This window comes from Styela clava, chromosome 3, assembly GCF_964204865.1.
Source record: "Styela clava chromosome 3, kaStyClav1.hap1.2, whole genome shotgun sequence".
In the NCBI taxonomy this organism is placed as follows: Eukaryota; Metazoa; Chordata; class Ascidiacea; order Stolidobranchia; family Styelidae; genus Styela; species Styela clava.
Window position 1 is genome coordinate 17,057,339 of NC_135252.1, and position 20,369 is coordinate 17,077,707.

At 34.4% G+C, this 20,369-nt stretch overlaps 2 protein-coding genes across 3 annotated transcripts; both read right to left on the minus strand.

Moving 5' to 3' along the window:
* Nucleotides 1-503: 503 nt before the first annotated feature.
* Nucleotides 504-13,306, minus strand: LOC120342490 (coiled-coil domain-containing protein 13-like). 2 transcript variants are annotated; one of them, XM_078110711.1, is made up of 17 exons: nt 13,172-13,306; nt 12,666-12,796; nt 12,133-12,248; nt 11,473-11,612; nt 10,990-11,059; nt 10,607-10,725; nt 10,006-10,121; nt 9,490-9,601; nt 8,852-8,971; nt 8,390-8,524; nt 6,947-7,066; nt 5,908-6,009; nt 4,956-5,038; nt 4,125-4,244; nt 3,427-3,542; nt 2,232-2,314; nt 504-2,063 (listed from the first exon to the last, which is right to left on the minus strand). In XM_078110711.1, exons 1-17 carry the CDS (start codon nt 13,283-13,285, stop codon nt 1,920-1,922), a joined length of 1,941 nt encoding a protein of 646 aa, XP_077966837.1. In that variant the 5' UTR covers nt 13,286-13,306; the 3' UTR covers nt 504-1,919. The 2 variants fall into 2 exon arrangements, with proteins under 2 accessions (XP_077966837.1, XP_077966838.1); XM_078110712.1 differs by lacking the exon at nt 5,908-6,009.
* A 38-nt stretch (nt 13,307-13,344) lies between these two features.
* LOC120342491 (exosome complex component RRP45-like) lies at nt 13,345-15,016 on the minus strand. Its single transcript, XM_039411332.2, has one exon. The coding sequence runs from the start codon at nt 14,921-14,923 to the stop codon at nt 13,760-13,762; it is 1,164 nt and encodes a 387-aa protein (XP_039267266.2). The 5' UTR covers nt 14,924-15,016; the 3' UTR covers nt 13,345-13,759.
* Between the last annotated feature and the right edge of the window lie 5,353 nt (nt 15,017-20,369).

A 20,369-nucleotide genomic window follows, 5' to 3' on the forward strand; every position in this document is an offset into this window, starting at 1 on the left:
GCATTTGGTTTGAGGCATGTTGATTAGTAAAGGAAAGTCTGTGCGGCGAAGAGCAGGTCTTATTAGGATCGATGTACGAAATGTTTAGGCAAATAGTCACAATTTGCAAATGACACAAACTCCACGGCAATTTGAAAAGATTTTTTGTGTGATTAAACACACTTTGTCTGATCATTTTACTTTCTTTTATATGAAATACACATTTGCCTGAAATCAAGACTGGGCAGTAGGAGATGGTATACAATCGAATCCTGGATGAGAGAAAAATTGACCAGAGAAAATCCAATTTTGATAACAAAAACTTCAGCGCATGCAATGCAAGCCTTCCCTAAATGAATATTGAGAACGCTGGAATTAATCCCCTTCGAGTTTTGGTGGTAAATTTTGACTTACTTTATCACCATTAAAAGTCAACGCCGACTACGACAAATTAACAATTAGACCAGAGTAACGTCCAATAGAAACGCTTACTATCAAAGATGTAAGGCTGCAATTGCCATGCATTTTACCACAAAATATATTTATTCATAAACATTGAATCCATGAATATACAGTGAAAGAAGAAAAGATAAATTCTACTAACTACAGTGAAGAAAAGGATATAAAAAATACAGATAGTACCAGTAATAAGCATATCACAAGATAACGCAAAGAATATACAGATAAAAAGGATAACAGATGCCATATTACAAAAATAACTACGAGTGTTCGCGCTAAAAAATAAACGAAACGATAGTATGAGAGATATAAATAACGGGATGGACTAGATACAATAATGCGTGTCAAAAAATGCAATTCTGTGGTTGGTGAAATAAATGTGCTGTTGATCACCCAAGTGTCCGTTCATTTTAAACGTTCAAGTGTCCGTTCATTTATTATAAAACAGTTTGAAATTATTGTAGGGAAACTTATCTATGAGCATGAGATGGATATATGACGAATCGCTTCAAAAAGATTCTCATTGGACCTAAAATGCTTTTTTTTTTCTTTCATTCTAGAACAACCTTTTTACAAAATTGAAGATGGAAGCGTTACTGGCTATTTCCTCTGTGTTACCCCTTGGGCAATTTTGTCTGATTTTCACTCCAACGTTATACTTCATGAGAAAACCCATACAGTGCAATAATATGTACTCGTATGTATGTATGTATGTTATACATATTTCCCCGATATGATCCCACTTAAACTTGGTATAAACTAGTTCATAAACATTCCCATAAATGTGAGGTTATATTACAAAATATCTACCACTACATTAAAATTTGGCAAGAAACTTCATCAACTTTTCATAAGAATACTGCCCATAGGTCAGTATTTTCAGATTTATTCCGGGGAAAAGAGAGAAGGGAGTTTTGTTCTAGACTAGAGCTAAGATCTGAAGCCCGAGCCCGGCCCGAATTTTCGGGTCTGAAATGTCAATCATTACGTTCGGGTCGGATTGGGCTTCTCTATCGCTGACTTTTTTTTATATAAATATATGTTTATAAAAAATATATACTAAAACTATGTGTGGATTGGCTATGTGTGGTTGAACTAAAGAATACTTGTTATAAAACACACATTGTACTGAACGCTTGCAATGACAATTCAAAGAACTTCTAAACAAAATATGAAATTTCGGGCTTGCTTCGGGCTCGGGCCTGCAAATCCTCTTAATTAGTCGGGCTGGGTCGGGTTTAATACCCACGTGCCTGGGTTGGGCCGAGCTGAAATTGTTGGGACCGATCTTACCTCTATTCTAGACTAGATGCACACTATGTCAGAGAATATCTGGATTATTGTGTGACCAAAGAATGAAATTTCCCCCTAACATACCCTATCACTGATACTGTTTGGTCGCCAAATCAAGGTGCGAAAAATTTAACCAAATGGGAAACAGCCAGCATGATAATATTAACAAAGTAGACCAGCTTGTTTCATTAAGTTTTTGACGATAAGCTTCGAAGTGCATCCATGAATACAGTTTTAGTTTGTTCCATCAAATCATGGAACATTGCAACATCTTCTTGCTTAGCTCGTAATGTACTTTGCAATGATTCTTTCAACGCTGTATTTTCATCAGTCTGATGATACAAGAACATATTTTGAAATGAGAGTGTAAAAATATAAAAAAGTTGAAATAATTTCAGTAATCTATATATGAAACTCAGGTCAGATATACAGGGTTCTCATTCTCATCTCATGCTTCAGCAATTCAGGGCAGACTGCCTAGCACAAATAAAATGACTTACCTGAATAGATAGAAGAGTTTCTAACTCTGATATTTTTGATTCTGGAGGAATTCCGGACAATGATGACTCTTTAATTGGTGAATCTAAAAATTGGATAAGAGTAAAATACCTTATTTTATTTACACAAATAATTTTATTCATGATAAAATCAGTAATCTTTTTATTATACACTACAATAATGTTGAAGTGTTGTAAATGGAGCAACATAATACAGTGATGAACATAATTTGTTCCGGTTTACGGATTTTTGACTAGAATTTTTTGGTCAACCACCAAATTTTTCGAGTATCGAGTCGTTCGACTTCCGAGGCATCACTGTAATATAACAAGAGATCTATGCTCAAATATATGGACACGTTTACCGATTCCAAGAAAAGCACCAACATTTAAAGACATCAGCTATAACAGTGAATTCAAGCCCCGCTTTTACGAGACGGTTACGAGTTAGTTCAGTGTCACCAAGCTGTGTTACGGTACCGGAAGTGCCCTATTTTTGGGAGTTTCTGTCTTGTGACAGCGTTAATTGAAATTGCAAGATGATTGGACTCACAACTGTGGTAACACCAACGATCCGAGTCACTACTGTAATATAACAGCAAGTACGGCACTATTCGCCATTCACCATTCCTCAATTCTTACCAAAGCCAGGATTTCGTTACGAACCACCGACGTTCGATGGCACCGCCGGCACGTGATCAAAAAAACATGAAGAGAAGTGCCAGCATACACGTCACAAGGTGTTGCTATTTTTCATTCTGACACATAAAAAACGAATCTCTTGGAAGTCCACAGAAAATTTTGAAATAAGTAAAAGTTAGCCTTCTGGCGAAAAATCAATCTTTAACCACTGAAAATTTCAAAGCAATTGGTCCAGTATTCGAAGAGAAAAGCATTTATTTAATGATAATGACGAAGATTAATAAGAATAACAACAACATAATATTGAAACGATCGTTTCATCCACTACGTGTCCAATAAGTATATTTCAAAATGTTTGTATAAAGGACATCTTAGGTATTCATATATTATACAGGATATTATATACCGTATATATTCATACCTTTTTTCTGAAAGGCTCATTGGTTGTTTATACAGAGCCTTGTTCAGAGCAAAAGTCCTAAACGGCATCATTTAATAAAATATGATTGAGAAATGCTTTGGATATATATAAGGCTGAAATATCAGAAAAAATTACCTTGTTTCATTGAGGCTTTCAAATGATCCAAAGAATGTTCTAACTTTGCAGTTTTTCTTTTCTCATCATTTATAGTCCGGTTCAAATCTTGACAGGTGATTGAAGATTGCTCAGATCTAAAAATGTATGCAGGACTGTTATGACATCTTCATTGAATGCGTTTTGTGTTCAGTTAACAATCTTAGGGCACTCTGCAAAGCTTGGATAACAGCTTAATTTAAGTTTAAATATCATTCTTGATGCCACAATTCGAGTGGAATGGCTAGCAGGTTACAATACGAGAATAAAATGAATCGCGTAAAGATAAAGACTCACACTACCTGTGTATATCTTACTTAGTTTTTGGACACGATATGTACCTACCTATGAATTGTTTTGCAAAATTATTGTTGTTGGAGTTTATTTTATTGTTACTGAAGAGAAAACAAAGTCGCTTTTCTCTGTAACTAAAGAACAAATCAATTTCAAAATTTTGATTTGCCAGAAGGCTATCACTTCTATGTTTCTTCAAATTTTTTCTCTTGGGACCCGATATTTCACCAAAAACTTGCTCTCCATATTCCTTGTCATTTTATCAGCAAATTTAGTGTTCTTATGTCCCTTTATCGGAGTATTGCTCTCTTGTTTATTACAACGAACTCATCTTATCTTTGGGTTGAGGAAAGAAACCGGACATAAAACGAGCAAAAAAAAACTACCTTTGGGTAAGAACTTTGACAATTTCGGTCAGCTTTTCACATTCAATGGATGCTGCTTCGTGCAATGCTTGATATTTCGTTAGTTCAACTCGTAAATGATCAATTTCTTGCAAATAGGCGCTGAAAATCAAAACCAACTTTTATACATGATAAACAACACACGTTTAATCCCATCAAGGTCCTAGACAAGTAGCCACCGGTGGAAAGTGGTCTTCCATATTTTAAAATATCCAGAATCCTTCCACTCGGACAGTGTCCTGCCCAATTTATTATACCCAGAATGTGAAAACCACTCGGCTACCACTCGGCACGGCGGTGTGGCTCAACGGGCTAAGCGTTAGGAATACGCTCGCCACCGCACCTCTAATTACTCTGCGTGGGTTCGCAGGTTTGAATCCCCTGCAGGGATGGTTATGTGCGAGAGGATTGCTGGACTCCTCGCCGTCGTTGGGTGGTTCACGTAACCGCTGGTCGGTTACGGCTTCCTCCACCACCAAGTCCATGCTTCCGAAAACAAACAATACAGTAAAACTAATCCCATACCCGACTTGGAATGGTAACCGGACGAGAGGCCGTGGTTCGCCATATGGATAAGCCGTCTTATCGGCTTTCCTCTCCCCCGGGATAAATATGTAAATCCTATCCTATCCTACATGGTATACAAACTCATCACTTGGTTAAAACCAGAATGTTGACTTGAAAATTAAAAAAATCTCACTTTTGAAAGCAAAACCAAGAAGAGATTTTGCTGTTTTAGGAGTATGGTAAACGAGCTCATTTTCAAAATATACCGAATTCTCACTAACAAGAATGATTTGTAACTAAAATCACCTGTTATCCACAATCATTTTGTCTGGCGATAAATTATCTGTTGATGGTGTATTAAGTGGAGGTCTATCTGGAGTTCTGTTTTGCTGCACAAAATTCAACAAAATTTGAATATAATATGTTAAATATAGAATAAGATTCCCTGCACTCTGCAATGCATTGAAGAGAAATAGAAAATATGGTGTGATAAGAATGATCAAAACTGTATATTCTACTATTGCGAATACATTATCGATCGATTTGGGTGCTGAATTTCTACCAACCAGTGAGAGGAAGAAACTAAAATGGGATGGTTGAGATGGTTCAAGTGATTTTACATTTCCTTAAATTCTGCTGGATGGACTCTTTGTGATGATAGAGATCAATATCACATTGTTGCTAAAATTCAATAATCTTCAAATTTTTAAGGCATTTCAACACCTTCACTCCAAATAAGGCTTTGTATAAGCAGCCACACAAACATAGGTCGCTAGTATTTAAAAAAAAAATCTGATTCAGCATTGCCTACCCGGGTAATTATACTCTGAGTGAAGTGGTGAGCACAAGGTGTGAGTATTTAACCTGTGATCCCACTCAAGTTGGGTCCAACGCCCAAACATTGGACAATTACACAATGAATAACTTAGTGGGCAACAGATTAAAGACCAAAATTGGGTGCTCCCGAAGTATGTGAACCAAGATGGTGGACACCTGAACGTAGTATGTGTACCAGGTTAGGGTTAGGCCATAATTTCAGGTACAAATAATACGGGAGCCACTTGGCTAGTCCCCGAACTCGTAATAGAACTAAAATAAAGAAAATTGGAATAGAATTATGACCTAACCCTAATCTGGTAGTTGTTCCTGTGGCCGCAATCATGGTTCACATACTTCGGGAGTACCTAAAATTGGTATAGACTATAAAAGAAAGCTGAATGATTGACACATAGACCACCAAATAGGAAATGCTAATAACCTGATCAGAAATACTATTTGTAGAAGGTGATGAAAACACAGCTAAAGGTTGATGCTGATATGATGGAGATGAGTTTGGTTCTCTTGATGATCTACCATTCATCTATACAATGAGAAAATGAGGAAAAAAGAAAATATGGATAAACAAAGTTGTGATAAATTGTGATTGTTTGTCAGATTTGAAAAGAATTTTGTGCAAATGAAAGTACACATTAATTTAAAGTAATCTATTCAAATTTTATTGCTGTTTTAGACGACATATTTATAAGCATTTTGTTCAGAACAAGTAGAAAGTACTAGGCAAAGAGCGAATACAGTTCAAAAGGACAGAATAACCTGAGTTCTGCATTGTCTATCTAATTGAATACACCCTGCATGAAGTGGTGTGCATAGGATTTGTACCCTAGATTTAAACTTGCGACGCCATCATAGCAAAAACGTTGTTCCCCTCTTATCAAAGACTACTTCTACAATGTCTTGTTAAGAGAGAATGTGTGAATATGTCAAATTAAAAGACTTCCATAGGTAAGGCATGAACAATGCTAGAGAGGAATATATAAACGAGCATATTGCTATTTTAATCCATCTTCCTCTGATAAGATAGAATTAAAACCAGAATAACACTTTTATGTCATAGATTACTTGTGGTGAAAATGCCAGTCATCTGAAATTATCTCACATAAAATTTCAAGTCAGCATGATTAAAGAATTACGAGGTCAAAATATATGAGCCTTGGGAACACTGCTTTTGGATTGTAAGGAAATGATCAGAACTTGCAGGTATTATGCGATTCTCTGCCAATTGTAAGCCTTTTTCAATGCTATATTTTTTATGATAGATATCTAAAAAAAAATTTGTGATGTTTTATACATAGAAATTACTATACACATTATACATAGAAATCGGTGATGGTATTTGGAAAGAAATGCTGATGGAGAAGCTCCTCAGCAAAATATGAAAACGCAAGTGTATGGTTATTACTATTCGACTACTATTGTTATACGGAGTTAATTTACAAAGAAAACAATATTCGACTCACCAACTCTTGAATATTTTGTTCTAGATGTCTCAATCTTGCGTCACGTTCTGATAACAATTGTCGTAATCTTCCTATTTCTGCCTGTTCCTGTTGTTGTCGGCTGATAACTTCTTTACTAAACTGAAAAGGAAATAATGAAACTATTAAATGAAAGCAGAAAGTCAATAGACAGTAGCGAGTACTTAAAAATGTGGAAATGAAAATATTTAGAAAACATATAGATCTAGCTTAACTGCTGTAGGCAAAATCAATTTGAGAAATCCTAAGTTATTAATATAAAAGAATAAATTTAAAGCAAAGTTGCGATTCTTTCCAAAAAAATGATTGTAAGAATCCACTCATAAAACGTATTGTTATACATAAAGATTCAATGTTACGACAGTAGTCAACACCAGACTTTTATTCATTTATTTCTTGAATTTGAAAGTAGGGACTTTAACCCATAAAGGTGAATAGAGAAAAGGTTGTTTTGAGGAAATGGTGGAAAATGTACATTTTGGATTTTTTTATCTCCTGTAATGAATATTGCGTCACACTATTATTCGATGCCACCTCTAAAAAATCCGATTTTTTTTTATTATCAAAAAATAAAATTTTTTGACATTTAATCATTGACTCTTTAATCGTAAATCCACAAACTCGAGTGGGAAACCAATGATCCTAACCCGGTCTTTAATTTATGGCAAAATCTTCCCAGAACAATGACGTGTTGAAAATATTATTACTATAAACACTCTATGAGGCTTTGAACAAAACAAAGCATTGTGAACATTGCACTCATAACACTTCACGAACAAAAGTAAAAAATTCACAAAACAGTGTTAATTAAACTTTGTATGGTAAACTTCAATAAATCAGACTAGCAATTCATATGATGAACATCCTATATACACAAGTCATAGAGATTTCTTCAGTAATAAACAGCTTTACTAATCAATGTTTATTCACTACTTGATATATATTATTGGGTCTTTGGAAACGGCAATAAAGTAAGAAAATAGATTTAAATCAAAGGATATTATCAAACAACTAAATATAATTGAAGACCTACTCAGTACATGGTTCATAAATTTTTGTCAACACAAATATGAAATAAATAATTTCATGCCGAAGGAATGAAAGGTATGCTTTGCTATACTTATATATATGAATCTTGGGTTGACATGATAATACACTCATAATAAAAACTTGTGATCCCTTTTAGCGGAGGTACTTATTTTCCTACTGATCTAAAGCACTGTTGAAAACAATAAAAAGGTTCTTTTCTAAAATCTATTTGCTCAAGAAGAGGTCGGAATAACCCACTGAAAAGTATACTCTGAACTTATGCATAGGTATCTATTTCTTTGGGCTACCATTTCTCCATTCAAGAATTAAATTATAAATATGCTATATTGAATTTTTTCTTCCAGTACCCGATTTAAAAGTTATTTCAATTCTTACCACAATGCCAGCTTTCTGTATATTGTCTTTAGCACTGACATTATGTTCGACAATTTTCTGTAGATTTTCATGTTGTTTCATCAGAGTCATAATCAACTCATTATCATGTGTGCCTTTATCTGTCAGGACAGAAATCTGAATACAATCGAAGATTATGTTCAGTCATAAACTAAACTTAGTCGTAATATAGACCGGGTCTCTCAAACTGGGCCCTGGGCCAGAGAGGACCGAGGGCCACAAGCAAAGGCCCTCACTAAACTACCAATTTGCAATGACTGTCATAATTTAAAGAAAATTGACTTCGATTTATCTAATAATCCTTTTGAGCATAATGCTTTATTATGTTACTTTTGTTTGTTGCGTTTAACTTATTAAATATGGTGAAGGAAATAATTGATGGAGGAAAACTATTTTTTATTCACTGAAGAAGCATTTTATTCATATTGAAAAGTCTAATATTACCTGTGCTTTTAGTGATTTAACCTCATTCACTAAAACTTTATTTCGAGCTCTAGTTGCATCAATTTTTCTTTGTAAATCCATGTTGATATCATTTGCTTTCATGATTTCGTTACGAAGTTCCTGGCAATAAAAATAAATCATATTCTCAGTATTTTACTGTTGAATATGTATAGTGAGTAAAGCGTTGGACTACGTTCGCATCGCAAACTAAAATTTATTCAAATTCCACGCCCACCGCCTCACTCAGAGTGAAATAATTTGAGTAGGTAATGCTGGACCAAAAAGACTGTGGTCCTTCCATACCACACTACCTACTTGCCTAGAAATGGGGCTTGTAGAGAGCCTTTTTCTGGGCAAAGTGCATATAAGACATCATATAAAAACATAAATGAGGAGATCAAAAAATATTGCGATAGGATTGCTGAACCCCTCACTCCCATGGGGTGGTTCACTTAATCGCCGGTCAGTTACAGCTTCTCCATCATCAAGTCCATGCATCTGAAACGAATAATAGGCTTTCCTCCCCCCAGGAAAAATATGAAAATCCTATCATATTTAAATTATAGATTAATTGAGTAACAATTAGCAGATTCTTGACCTTTAACTAATCAAGAATTTCTCAAGAACAAATTCCTTACTTCAGTTTGTTCTTTTCTTTGTTTCTCCATGTTTTTAATTCTTTCTTGATTCTTGTCAGGTCTGGTTAAATTGACGCGTCCTGTAGCAGTCATCAGTTTTTGTTCTAAATCCCTGGCAAGATAAATGAGAAATAGTCAAATATGGTTATTCAATTGAGCATGAAATTAGGTCGAATATAAAACGTCCACAAAGGGTCACAATCGAATACCAATAATTCACTATTCTGAATATGTTTACAATATACATTCAATAAGTTACAATTCAGAAATATAGAAAAGTTTTTACAAACGGTAATTTCATTAGTCTCATTTTTTACAATTTTCAGAAATAAAATAAAGTGTTCTTTGGCCATATTGCAGGGCTTTCACTGCTTGAAATTCATATTTTTAAAACGAAATTATTCAAAACAATCCTAAAATCAAGAAATTAACAGTAATATATATATTTAATAATTTTGAACAGATTCGAATACTGACTTAATTTTTTTGGTATTTGTGGAAACATTCAACACCTACTTCACTTTATCTTGCAATGTCATTATTTGTTGAGTTCTTCCTCTGAATCCTGATCCTCCACTGCTTAATATAAGTTGCATAGTCGCTGGTGGTTCTCCAATCTCTTGTTGCAAAACCTTATTGTGTAGAAAACAGCATTTAGAGCATCTTTTATCAAAGGAATTTTGTTGTTCTGGGGGCGGAAATATTACTTTCTTCCTGGTGTAGTTTCATCGATGTTGTTTACTGTTTTCATGAGGATACTTAGAAGCTATTGAAACTGTGTAAAAGTCAGAGTGTGAATTGCACATAGCACTAACTCATACGAAGTTTTTTGAAGAAGTAATGAAGAAATCCAGAATAGACAAAAGCTATCGAAAAAGGTTGGAAATCACTGATGTAAGGTAACAAAGTACGTAGTAGAATATGGAATAAAATCGCTAACTTATATTCATTTGCCTAAATTTAGAGATAAGTTAATGAGAGTTAATAACTTGATAGATTTAATTTGATGTTATTCTCCTAGATTATTCTTAGATGGTGAATAGAAGTAAGCACATTATAAATTCCTCCACCATCAAGTCCATGCATCTCAAACAAATAACTGGCAATTTCTACTCACTTTGTTGGCAATCTTCAGTTCCTGTTTTAGTTCTTGTATCTGATTTCTGTATTCTGCCATCTTTATATAACACGATTGTAATTTGTCATTCAACTCTTCCACATTATCTGATGGAACTTCTACGGACCAGAAAATAAAACACTGGTAAATTGTAAATTATTTCATTAGCACCAGGAACAAGGATCAACAGTTGTGGTCTCATGCTAAGCGATGGGAATACACTTGCTATTGCATTGCTAAGAAACTGCAGTCTATGTAGCTCTTGGCAGTTCAGAGGTCGCCAATAACTTCGCTCAGAGATCAATCTCCTATATTTCTGACTCTGAGTAAGTGTGTGAACTTGCTTTGAGCAAATTTTATTATTAAACAAAAAAAATACAAACCTGGATTGATAGCAAGTGTATTGCGAGGACTCAATTTCTTTCTTGGAGTGCTTGAACTTGTTGTGTTGGTCTGAATTTAATGTCGAACAAAGAAATAAAATTACAAAATACGATCTGTTAAAAAATTATTCACACAAATCACACAAGTTAAGAAAAAACAATTTCCGAAAATACGTTAAAATTGAACATTTGTGAAACTAATAATTGACAAACTAATAAATTTCCACCTTTTTGCACTGACATAAAAAAGTGAAAATTATAATTGGAGTACCTTAACTGGCTTAAACTTAATAAGACCTGAGAAGCCATAAGACATTCCGTGATTCCAATAAAGATTTGCTTAACAAGTAAATATCAGTCATGTTCAAGTATGAGAATATTGAATATAAAATAGAAACTTTGGTTCAATCTTGGCATAATTGATCAAATACCGACTGAAAATACGCCAGTTAAATCATGAATCAAACCTCATATTGCACATACCGACTTTTCAAGTTCTGCCAACTGTTTCATAAGTTTGAGCGATTTAGTCTTTTCTGCTTCTCTTTCTGCTGTCAATTCACGATTTCGTTTCGATAAATCAACAATTTTCATTGCAGCCGTGTCTGATACAGCACCAGCACCTACATAAAAACAATTTATATATTAAATAAACGAAAATTTGAATAGGACATGATTTTGCCAAAGACAGAAATATGCTATTATATGGCAGAACACAGTCTCTTGTCTGGTTATCAAACAGGTTAAGTAACTAAATAATCGTTCCAGATGCATGGACAGAGAAAAAAAAAAACCTAATGCTATGTGAGCCGTCTGACGGACTGGCCCAACAATTCTCTCATACCGAATTGCTTTGCATCCAGTTACCAGTCCATGTTGGGTACTAGAACAGTTAGCCAGCTATTCATTTTGGATGCATGGACTTTAAGTTGGATAAACTGTAGAACAGTAACCAAAACAGAAAGTGTTCTACACTCAATTTACCCTCACAGGATTCAAAGCTGCGAATGCGGGGTATTCATCGTACGATGACAATCATGTACCAAATTATTAGCACGAAGCTCAAACCGTCTAACTACATTTTTTTAAATCAGAACATGAAAGGTTTCATGAAAGGTAATCTAATAATAGAAAGATACATACTTGCTAATAATTTTTTGTCATCTTCCATCTTCAAGATTTTTTTATTCAAAGATTTTATATCATAATCTTTCTCAGCTAAGTTTTTTCTCAGTCTACCAGTCTCATCCTTTAATTCCCTGAAATTGAAAACAAAATTGAATGTCACTATTTAATGAGAGTAAAAATATCTTATAGTGGTTCTTGCCAAACTGAAAGGATTAAGCTGAGAAGATAAGAAATATAGTAATTAGTGATCGAATTGATGACTGCTTAATGCTTATTCAGATCACGGCCAAATTGGCCGAATATTGGGTTAAAAATGCCAATTAAAAAATCTCAGAGATTCTTTTAAAACAAATGTAGTTTTTCGTAAGGATGTGAAACACCCTATAAACAAGTAACAAGATGTCGTAGACTGAGAGTTACCCAATCAAGGTCACTGGCTATAAGAGTCAATTTCTTGTTAACAGGTAAACAAACAAAACAAAAAAAATAATATTAAAAGCAAATTAATTTGAATTAAAACTTCAAGATAAACAACAATAAAATTTCACCTTATTTCTTCTCTCATCCTGGTATTGGCATCTTCCAATGCAGTGTGTAATCCAGCAATATTACTCGATGAAACGTCTTCAGTCGTAAGATTTAAATCATCACCAAGACCAAATGATTGACTGTTCGACATCTGAAAATAAAGAACTCTTCACAGAATTCTATGAGGCAGGTCGCATATCTTAGAACGTTCCAGCAGTTGTGATGAAATTGCATTATTATAAAGTATCCATATGTGGAGGCTGACAAGAAAATAGTTAATAAAATACCCAAATTTAATATTTTGTTATTTGTTTACAATGCTTAGTAATTGATCAAATTTTAATCATGACTGTAATTTTAGATTTATTAAGGAGCATAACGATTTCTGGTTCAAATCCCAAGACCCAGTTTTATTAAATTAGGTCGGAAATCTCATGGTCCTTCCGAATAATCTCCATTAAGTTATCAGTTTATGCTTATACAGAGCCTTGTTTGAGGAGAAAGCAACGTATAAAAACATAGATACCATGCTTGTATTGCTTTGTTGGCTCTTGGACTTCATTCTGTCAATCATTTTCTGTCTTTGCTGAAGCTGAAGATCTTCAAAATCTTGTTTTAGTTTCAAATCTCCTGATTCCATGTTTGTTAACCATAGATTTGTGCCTATTTGGCTTCACAATGTAAATTAATCAAGTTAACTCTGCAAAAATGACAGCCATAATTGTATGCTGTGGGTTTTTCAAAAGACGAGAAGTTAAAAACGAACTGTAAGTGGTTAGAAGGGTTATCTTGACTTTTGGAGGATATCCCAATACTCAAAATGTTTGAAAACTAGAGACCTATGTATTTTAGAAAATTAAGTACAACATAGAGCATGCTGTTGCATAGCTCATTTCAAAATTACGAAATAAATTCGCAACAGAAAAAGGTGGTTGAATATGGATGAATATTATGGAAAATGTCTACAGACTAGAGTAACGGTCCAAAAGTCTGTTTGGGAACAATGCATGCTAATTTGTGTTAAAATGTTTAAAAAATTCGAATTGCTCAAAAATATTAATAATTAATAACATTTAACAATATGATTTTATTATATTTAGACAAAGAATAAATTTCAGGTTAATTGCAACATGACTGTATCTTCTTCTTCATCACTTTCCATTTTAATATCTGTCTGTTTTGATTCAGTTTCCATGGCAACTGTAGCAGTATTTTCTATCCCGTCCTCCCCGGCAGTAAACGTATTTCCACCATTATTCATAACCCATGATAGCTTTTGTCTTGTTTCATTTTTATTTAATGGACCCTGAATTTCGTCCTCATTTTGTTGAATCACAGGTAAATGAACTTTAGATTCGACAGACGCGATGTGCGTTTTAGGATCAAGATCTGGTTTTGTTTTTGTTGAACGATTGGATAATTTAGTTTGAGACGATTTAAGACCATTCTTTTTTGCAGCTTCATCATTTGCGATTGCTTTTTTTACAAATTCACTGAGTTCTTTGACTTTTACTGAAGATATATTTGTGCATTTTAAAACTTGATCGCTACTAACTTGTACAACACCACTCATCTGTGTGCAACAAACTTCTTTATGTTTGTTCATTGCTATCATTAATTTACCATCGCAACAATTTTCTTCTAATTTAGTTGGATCGATAATGGATGTGGTACCATTATCAAAAAAGGCAAAAGTCACACAAAATGGCTGATGATTGAATGTTAAAGGCACGGGATGTTTTTCTTCAAAAGTGTGAACAGTTACTTCTTTTCCTATAACAGAAACATCTGGTCGTTTAAAATGTGCTAATGCTGCTAACGAAGCTATAGAAGCACAGTCCAATATATTTCCATCATGGGATAAAATCTGCACATGAAGTGATACATTCCATGCTTGTTCTCCAACTCGCACGCACAAGCTCTCCAGGTCAACAGCTTTTGATAATATTATAGATCGTTCTAACATTCGTTGCAATTCTATTCCAAGTTCTCCTGGTTTTGTGGGATCGAAGCTAGGTGATCCCATTGTAGACATTTCAACAAAAATACCCAAGTTTCCCTCACTTGATCTGCTTTCTTTGGGTCTGTCCATTTCTGCACGGACTTGCGCAAGGACTTTAGTTTTTCCCAAGCTGACAATACAACATCCAAAATCCATTTTAAAAGTTATTTTTATTTCCCGATAATCTGCAAAAGTTCTTCCGTCCATTCTTGTAGATTCTCCAATACATTTTGTGACAAATTCATATTCACAATTTGACAAAGGAATTTCCCTCATTCTGTTTTTGTAATCCTAAATCACAAGGTTATAATAAGATAACTCAAATTTCTAATTGACACTGAAGATATAACAAAACATAACACAATTAGCTTCATATCACAGTGTCAGGCATCTTATCTAGAAATGCTTAGAAATAGTACACTGAAAATAGTACACATACCAGCAGACATAAGGACATAACGAACAGAGATACATAAAGCAAATGAATAGGTTGCACTTAATTAAATCAAAAATTTAAGGTTTCCTCTATCTCCATTTATAAAAATAATAAAACAGCAATAACAGAATAAAAAAATAATGAAATATTTCACTTCGATCAAAGGAATAGGTAATAATGACAATTGAGCCCTTGCGCGTTGTTGATAAACGTATCTCTGTCTGTCTGTAGTTGAGCCTGCGTGGTTCGAAATGCATAAACGCCTGATACCGCAGTACCAGTACGGCGGTACAGTACTGCTGTGCTGTGATACAAATCCTCTCTGTCAGTCGAAAGGCCGCTTAAATCAGGAACCCCTGATTTCTAGGATTTCAGGCACAGAAATATCTATTCTATTACAGCATTACGATACATGCAGACATGTCTTTATACTGTTATAATCCTAATAAAAAGATGTAGGATAGGATTTACATACTTCTCCCTGGGGAGAGTAAAGCCGATAAGACGGCTTATCCATATGGCGAACCACGGCCTCTCGTCCGGTTACCATTTTAAGTCGGGTATGGTTAGTTATATTGTTTGTTTTCGGAAGCATGGACTTGATGGTGGAGGAAGCCGTAACCGACCAGCGGTTACATGAACCACCCAACGACGGCGAGGAGTCCAGCAATCCTCTCGCACATAACCATCCCTGCATGGGATTCAAATCTGCGAACCCACGCAGAGTAATTAGAGGTGCGGTGGCGAGCGTATTCCTAACGCTTAGCCCGTTGAGCCACACCGCCGCGCTATAGGCTAGTTCATGCTCTCCTACAACAGTACAGCAGTACCACGCGCTAAATACTGACATACGAATCACAAAGCATTCTACGTCTGAACCTAACTTATACTGCTATACAAAATGTACGACAGCTTATACAGTTATACTGTAAGTATAAGTTCATTTCGACTCTATAACCAGCATAATAGGCGATAAAATGTAATAGACAAAAACAAAACAAATAAAACTAATTATAGAATCGTGAGAGCAAACAAAACCTCAAGTTAGGTTTGAAACGTGAAGATTTTAGATTCTGACTTCAAAATATATCGCATATATTTTAGTATTTCTGTACAGCTCCACATTCAAACATTGTGAATTCAAAAGCTTTAAACTTTTTTCTTTTTTGCCAAATAAATACAATGCCAAACGGAATTTTTGTATTAATATTTTGGAATCGAATCATTTTATTTTAAATACGGTACATAATTTTTGTTTCCATGTTTTTTTGTTTTATAAATTTAAATCCCATTCCCCCAATATATCTATCAATAGTAGAGTAAAATCCAAATAAATACAAAATTCATACCATTACCATGTCCATGATATCATTAATTTAAGGTAATATAATCCATATATGTTCAAAGAAGTTGAGTTAATCCACTCGGCAGTTATATATAATTTTATTTCCAGGTAATCAGTTTATTTTAGTTAGCATGAAAAATGGAATAAAAATACAAAAATTAGTCAGGGAATACACTAATACAGGAATATGGAAAAAAACACGCTTTTGTACTGGGTTTTTCCTATTCGCCACCTATGTTCCACAGTCCATAGACCATCTTCTCATGAAAATGATGTAGGCTACCAATAATACAATTTCAATAATTTTCACAGTATGGTGTTGCATATAAACTTAAATCATGATTGATCTATGTATAAGATCATCCATGTGCTCATATAACAATAAATCATTTCTTTCGCTTGCTTTTACAGAAATAAATTTAAAATCCTTACCAGTTTACACTTAAAAAATGAACGCATACTACTTTTCATTTCATCTTTTTCATCATTTTTTACTGAATTTCGATATTCCCAAATTGTTGGACTTCTTCCCACCACTGACGAGTTTTTTCAAAAATGCTGTGTAAAAAATTACGGCAGTGCGAGGAGTCAAAATTAATTGGGTAATGAACATGATTCTTTCTTCCTTACGGAGTATGAAGAACTCAGTTCAGTATAAGTATAAGTATAAGTTTATTTCGACTCCATAATCAGCAAGACAATAAAATGAATGGTAAAAATAAATAAATAAATAAAAACCGATTATGACTAGGGGAATCATTGATGGTCACTTTAGCGATTAACAGCAGTTTAGTTTTGTATTATGCCTCTGGACTTGGTTTCTTAATTTTGCTACAAGTTAACTTCTCAAATCAATTCAATGTTTGTTCATCTCGCAAATCTACTTAGATTCTTATATCGACAAATGGAGGATGTGTTTTTTTTTTGTTTTGTTATTTATCTGCATTGCTGAATGCATCAGTTATTACATCAATTTTACACGTTTATTGTTACAACTTAGAAGATTCCCCGGACTTTATTGTCTGGTTTCAATTGTATTTATTTTTTCGGTACCCAATTTTATTTTTGGTGGGTAAAAGCGTTTTGTTTGATTTTGATCTCAACTTCGTGCATTAGAAGCTTAATAAATGAAATCACTGCCATTACGCTTGCAAATTCAAACATTTTAGTAATTTATCGCGACACAGAGAATTAGTATTCAGGCGCATGATTTAACTATTCAAACTGGCTGCGTATCCAATATATCTCCCATAAAGATCTTGAAACTGACAGGATAGCCTATACAGTATTCTGATTCATTGGCAACAGTTAGGACAAAATGAATTGCTACATTCCGCGGTTATTCCGAGTTGAGTTTAGGTCTCAAAACACATTGTTATAATCACAAAAGATATGTTGATAAAGTAACATTTATAAATAAAAATAAAATAAAACAAAATTGAATGAAAATGTTCATTCGTTTGTACTAGAGATACAGAATGAAAAGAAAAAATAATAGTAAGACAATTTTAAATTACATGATCTCAACGCATTGAAGATTTATACCTATAAACTCAAATTACCGTATTTTAGGGACTATGAGGTGCTCCTGGTTGAAAGGCGCACCGTCATTAAATTACTTATATTGTGCTTTTATCCATACAAATGGGCTATATCGGGCTAAAAGACGCATCGGTATTAAAAAAGCGTCGGGTTACCGTACAAAGCACTGTCAATAAATTGCCTAGCACTGCCATAAATTTATATATATATTTGTGTCACACTGTATCATACATCTAAACCAGAGGTGACGAACCTGAGGCCCGCAAAGAAATTTCGTGCGGCCCGCGAAGAATTCAGGCGATTCAGTATAATTATGTTTGTCGTAAAGTCATACCCCTTTAGGTACTGCACACAGAAAACGGGAGCGCCAGTGGTATTTATATTACTAGCAACGATAGGCTACATCTATTTTTGTTGGATCATCAATACCTTTGAAAATGGATCAAAATGTCCATTGTCTTAGCATAATTACGCTGTTTTATCGGCAAACGCATACGGTTAAATGGAGTAGATGTCAGGTGCTGAAATTGTAATGTTTTTGCGCACGATACACGAGATATTTAAAATTAATAAAAAAAATTATAACCTCAGCTCAATGATGGAAACAATGGAAGGTCTTGAAAAAATGCCTGCTTTTCAAAAATCGGTTAATCGTGACAGGATGGATTCGTTTATAATTTCTGAAAGCTTGCAAAATACAGATATTTTGTACAAAGCCCCCACTACTAATTTAAAAATGTGAAATTTGAGAAAAACACCGCGTTCTGAAATACCAAATTGGTAATTATTCAGTTGCGGTTCGGGTTCGGGTTAGGATTGATTTGGGGATTCGAATTTCCGGCGCAATCTGCAATCTTAGCCCCCACCCCAAAAACGTAATTGGGTTATTTATAAATATTTTTTTAATTTTGAGCGGAGGCGTAGGTTGAAATTACCGAAAGTGAGGAGGAAAGCATCTGAAAATTTTCATGCAACTGTCGTCGCAATTAGGTAGGCCACTTGTGAAAAGAGCCCACTTTTTTGACGGATGTCCTGTGGAAGCTGGATTTTCATGCTATTAAAATATTGAAACACGAGTCAAGCTGCATTGAATTGTTATTAGATTCGTCTGCTAGCATTCCATCAACAGACTAAGGAAGGGATCGAATGCCTGCAGCCACAACGGATAATGATTTTACTGTTATGTTATGTTGTCGAGTAATGATTTTTCAGTTGCGGATAGTATTCCAATGATGACCAATACGAGTTTTGCTTTATTAATTTAATTGTATGTTTAATGTAACCTGCGGTTGCGTTGACAAATTGAGAAAATTTTAATGAAATATCACAGCAATCCACGGCCATGAAAAGTATTACAAACAGCCCGATTATATTTAGTTTTGATTCGTATTTTTGCTTTGTTACGAATTAGTTATACGAATTAGATCTGTTCTTGCATCACTGACTCCGCTCTATCACAATGTTAACAACCAAGATTATTTTCAAGATATCGACGTCAGAGAAATCGCTAGATCTGCGATGAAATATTAAAGACTACAATTCATTTCATTCAGTACAATAAAATTTATTTGTACACTTATACACCGGTATAGTTGACCAAAAAATTCGTGTTAAAAATGCTGCGGTATTCGAACGAAATTCGAATCTCGAACATCCGAGCGGAGCTCGCGGCCGAGTGAGATGACGCCGCACCCAAAACCGAACTTGATCGATACAGGTCGAAGCTGGCAGACGAAAATCTTAGTATGCAGTTGGAAGTTTTCACATCGCCAGTTCGCCCTAATATAAAGAAAGCGCTCAGTATTATATTCATTGGATGTTTCTTTTTTATTTATTGCTGCAATATATAATTTATTAACATCAACTGTATGAATGCAATTGCTCGTTTTGTTGATGAAAATCAACAGGTATCATAATATGACTAAAATGTTGTGTGGCCCGCTCACTCAGCGGTGACTGATAAAATAGCACGCGACAGCAAATAGATTCGTCACCCCTGATTTAAACTAATAAGCAGATCATAGACCTGAACTCTCGCTAGTAACGTTAGAACTGCTGCAGAACGCATGAACAATACTCACAAACACAATGGTAAACAACTTGACGAGATGAAAAATTCACGCGTCAGTTTTTCACAATGAAGTTTATACACTATTTACAAAAATTTCCAGTCTTCCAATAATATTGATTTTTCCTGATAAACAACGTTAGGCAGAGTACAGATCAACCCGATATTAGTGTCGTTTTATTTCTATTGCATGTTTTATTGCGTGAAATGACGTAATCTCGTCTCAACGTGACAAGTATTGATCATGGTGAAGACTTTAGTTCATAACCATCCTAATTTTTAGTTTGCATTATTCATTCGTATTTTGAAACACAATGTATGTGTGCAATTT